Genomic DNA, 4,868 nt, shown 5'->3' with positions numbered 1-4,868 from the left:
GCACCGTCTCCCTAGTAACCGGCCCACATCCCCAACAGAAAGACTGGGTCAAGTGAGCCTGACCTTACCAACATGGCGGGGCTGCGGCCCGACGTCATCAGTCAGCACCCTGAATAATGAACCTCAGCGCGCGCCGCAGAGTGACAGTGGAGAGCGGGAAGGGTGAGTGACGGCCGGAGCTGGAGCGGGGAACCGCCATAGCCAGCAATAGTCAACCCGGGACCCCGCCATAGCCAGCAATAGTCAACCCGGGATCCCGCCATACCCAGCAATAGTCAACCCGGGACCCCGCCATACCCAGTAATAGTCAACCCGGGACCCCGCCATACCCAGCAATAGTCAACCCGGGACCCCGCCATACCCAGCAATAGTCATCAATACCCAGCCCGGGACCCCGCCATACCCAGCAATAGTCATCAATACCCAGCCCGGGACCCCGCCATACCCAGCAATAGTCAACCCGGGACCGCCGCCATACCCAGCAATAGTCATCAATACCCAGCTCGGGACCCCGCCATACCCAGCAATAGTCAACCCGGGACCGCCGCCATACCCAGCAACAGTCAACCCGGGACCCCGCCATACCCAGCAATAACCGGGCCGCCCGCCATACCCAGCCCGGGACCACGCCATACCCAGCAATAGTCATCAATACCCAGCCCGGGACCCCGCCATACCCAGCAATAGTCAACCCGGGACCCCGCCATACCCAGCAATAGTCATCAATACCCAGCCCGGGCCCCCCGCCATACCCAGCAATAGTCAACCCGGGACCCATACCCAGCAATAGTCATAAATACCCAGCCCGGGACACCGCCATACCCAGCAATAGTCATCAATACCCAGCCCGGGCCCCCCCGCCATACCCAGCCCGGGCCCCCCCGCCATACCCAGCCCGGGCCCCCCCCCATACCCAGCCCGGGCCCCCCCGCCAAGTTCTCTATCTGAATGCACGTAGCATTCGTAACAAAATAGACGAGTTAATGGCACAAATGACTACATATGGGTATGATCTTGTGGCCATTACAGAAACATGGCTGCAGGGTGACAATGCCTGGGAATTAAACATACCAGGTTATTTAACGATCAGGAAGGACAGGCAGGAAGGAAGGGGAGGTGGGGTGGCTATGTTAATAAAGGAAGGAATCACTGTAATACAGAGAAATGATATTGGGTCAAAAGATCTGGATAATGAAACAGTTTGGGTGGAGGTAAGGAATAATAAGGGGAAAAAAACACTAGTGGGCGTAGTCTATAGGCCTCCGAACAGTTGCAACTCTGTTGGACGGAGTATCAATCAGGAAATAGTTGAGGCTTATAATAAGGGAACATCTATAATTATGGGGGATTTTAACTATCATATTAATTGGACAAATCAAATTGGGCAGGGCTGCCTTGAGGATGAGTTCATTGAGTGTATTAGGGATGGGTTTCTTGAGCAGTATGTAACTGAACCGACCAGGGGGCAAGCAACCTTAGATCTGGTCCTGTGTAACGAGACGGGATTAATTAAAAATGTCCTAGTAAAGGATCCCCTTGGAATGAGTGACCATAACATGGTTGAATTCCATATTCAATTAGAGGGTGAGAAGGTTGGATCTCAAACAAGCGTGCTAAGCTTGAATAAAGGAGACTATGAAGGTATGAGAGCGGAATTGAGTAGAGTGGATTGGGAAAATAGATTAAAGGGTAAGACGATACATGATCAGTGGTGTACATTTAAGGAGTTATTTTACAACTTCCAAAAAATATATATTCCACTGAGAAGAAAAGGGTGTAAAAGAAAAGACAGCCATCCGTGGCTAGGTAAAGAAGTTAAGGATAGTATTCGACTAAAAACAAGGGCATATAAGGTAGCCAAATCTAGTGGGAGGATAGAGGATTGGGAAAACTTTAAAAGACAGCAAAAAATAACAAAAAGATTGATTAAGAAAGGGAAGATAGATTATGAAAGTAAATTAGCAAAAAATATAAAAACAGATAGTAAGAGTTTTTATAGTTACATAAAAAGAAAAAGGGTGGCTAAAGTAAATGTTGGTCCCGTAGAGGATGAGACCGGGAAATTAATGGTGGGAAATATGGAGATGGCAAAAACACTAAGAATATCCCAACACTGGACAAACAGGGGGGGAGGAGCTAAACACGATCAAAATCACTAAGGAAGTGGTACTCGGTAAAATAATGGGACTCAAGGCGGATAAATCACCTGGACCTGATGGCTTACATCCTAGGGTCTTGAGGGAAGTGGCGGTAGGGATTGTGGATGCATTGGTAATAATTTTCCAAAACTCCCTGGACTCGGCAATGGTCCCGGCAGACTGGAAAACTGCTAATGTAACACCCTTATTTAAAAAGGGCAGTGGACATAAGGCTGGAAACTTTAGACCGGTTAGCCTAACATCTGTGGTAGGTAAAATTTTGGAGTCCATTATTAAGGAGACAGTAACAGGACATTTGGATAATCATAATTTAATAGGACAAAGTCAGCATGGTTTTATGAAGGGGAAGTCATGTTTGACAAATTTGCTGGAGTTCTTTGAGGAAGTAACGTATAGGGTGGATAAAGGGGAACCAGTGGACGTAGTGTATTTAGACTTCCAAAAGGCATGTGACAAGGTGCCACACAAAAGATTATTGCTTAAGATAAAAAATCACAGGATTGGGGGTAATATTCTGGCATGGATAGAGGATTGGCTATTTAACAGAAGGCAGAGAGTTGGGATAAATGGTTCATTCTCAGACTGGCAATCAGTAACTAGTGGTGTTCCGCAGGGGTCAGTGCTGGGTCCCCAACTCTTTACAATCTATATTAACGATTTGGAGGAGGGGACCGAGTGTAACATATCAAAGTTTGCAGATGATACTAAGATGGGAGGGAAAGTAGTGAGTGAGGAGGACATAAAAAACCTGCAAAGGGTCATAGACAGGCTAAGTAAGTGGGCAGAGATTTGGCAGATGGAATACAATACTGGAAAGTGTGAGGTTATGTACTTTGGCAGGAAAAATCGTAGAGCAAGTTATTATCTTAATGGCAAGAAACTGGAAAGTACTGAAGTACAAAGGGATCTGGGGGTCCTGGTGCACGAAACTCAAAAGGTTAGTATGCAGGTGCAGCAAGTGATTAAGAAGGCCAATGGAATGTTGGCTTTCATTGCTAGGGGGATGGAATATAAAAATAGGGAGGTATTGCTTAAGTTGTACAAGGTATTGGTGAGACCGCACCTGGAATACTGCGTACAGTTTTGGTGTCCATACTTAAGAAAGGACATACTTGCTCTCGAGTCAGTACAAAGAAGGTTCACTCGGTTAATCCCGGGGATGAGGGGATGGACATATGACGAGAGGTTGAGTAGATTGAGACTCTACTCATTGGAGTTCAGAAGAATGAGAGGCGATCTTATTGAAACATATAAGATTGTGAAAGGGTTGGATCGGGTGGAAGCGGGGAAGATGTTCCCGATGAGGGGTGAAACTAGAACTAGGGGGCATAGTCTTAGAATAAGGGGCTGCTCTTTCAAAACTGAGATGAGGAGGAACTACTTCACTCAGAGGGTGGTAGGTCCATGGAATATGCTGCCCCAAAAAGCTGTAGAAGCTACATCATTACATAAATTTAAAACAGAAAGAGACAGTTTCCTAGAAGTAAAGGGAATTAAAGGTTACGGGGAGCGGGCAGGAATTTGGACATGAGTCTAGGTTCGGATCGGTCATGGCCCTGTGGGTAGCGGAGCGGGCCCAGGGGCCGTGTAGCCTGATCCAGCTACTATTTCGTGTGTCTAATTCTGTTAGATTCAGGAGATGGTTCTGTGATAGTGGATTGGTGGTTAGGATCAGATCAGACATGATCTTATTGAATGACGGAGCAGGCTCGAGGGGCCGATTGGCCTCCTCCTACTCCTATTTCTTATGCTCTTATACCGAGCCTGGGACCCCGCCATACCCAGCACGGGACCCCGCCATACTCAGCCCGGGCCCGAGGCCATACCCAGCCCGGGCCCGAGGCCATACCCAGCCCGAGGCCCGAGGCCATACCCAGCCCGGGCCCCTCGCCATACCCAGCACGGGACCCCGCCATACTCAGCCCGGGCCCGAGGCCATACGCAGCCCGGGCCCCAGGCCATACCCAGCCCGGGCCCCCTGCCATACCCAGCCCGGGCCCCCGCCATACCCAGCCCGGGCCCCCCGCCATACCCAGCCCGGGCCCCCCGCCATACCCAGCCCGGGCCCCCCGCCATACCCAGCCCGGGCCCCCCGCCATACCCAGCCCGGGCCCCCCGCCATACCCAGCCCGGGCCCCCCGCCATACCCAGCCCGGGCCCCCCGCCATACCCAGCCCAGGACCCCGCCATACCCAGCCCGGGGGCCCCCGCCATACCCAGCCCGGGACCCCCGCCATACCCAGCAATAGTCACCCCAGGACCCCGCCATACCCAGCAATAGTCACCCCGGGACCCCGCCATACCCAGCAATAGTCACCCCGGGACCCCCGCCAGACCCAGCAATAGTCACCCCGGGACCCCGCCATACCCAGCAATAGTCAACCCGGGACCCCGCCATACCCAGCAATAGTCAACCCGGGAACCCCCGCCATACCCAGCAATAGTCACCCTGAGACCCCGCCATATCCAGCAATAGTCACCCCGGGACCCCGCCATACCCAGCAATAGTCAACCCGGGAACCCCCGCCATACCCAGCAATAGTCAACCCGGGACCCAGCAATAGTCACCCCGGGACCCCCGCCATACCCAGCAATAGTCACCCCGGGACCCCGCCATACCCAACAATAGTCAACACGGGAACCCCCGCCATACCCAACAATAGTCAACCCGGGACCCCGCCATACCCAACAATAGTCAACCCGGGCCCC

General features: G+C 51.8%; 1 protein-coding gene across 3 annotated transcripts in view; it reads left to right on the top strand.

The window, feature by feature from the left end:
• The window catches only part of haus2 (HAUS augmin like complex subunit 2), a 45,276-nt gene that overhangs the window by 651 nt on the left and 39,757 nt on the right, over positions 1-4,868 (top strand). For 2 of the 3 annotated variants that reach the window (XM_086003823.1, XM_086003821.1), the window contains exon 1: positions 14-162. The exons of the other annotated variant lie outside the window; for it this stretch is intronic. In XM_086003823.1, the coding sequence (XP_085859949.1) occupies positions 117-162 (46 nt within the window). In that variant the 5' untranslated portion in view covers positions 14-116. Of the gene's footprint in view, positions 1-13; positions 163-4,868 lie in introns of those variants that run through there. 3 annotated transcript variants of the gene reach the window in all.

Source organism: Somniosus microcephalus, chromosome 12 (assembly GCF_052327205.1).
Source record: "Somniosus microcephalus isolate GS21.2 chromosome 12, FLI_Smic_1.0, whole genome shotgun sequence".
Lineage (NCBI taxonomy): Eukaryota > Metazoa > Chordata > Chondrichthyes > Squaliformes > Somniosidae > Somniosus > Somniosus microcephalus.
The sequence above is the reverse complement of the archived record's forward strand: the minus strand, read 5'-3'. Positions and strand labels throughout refer to the sequence as shown.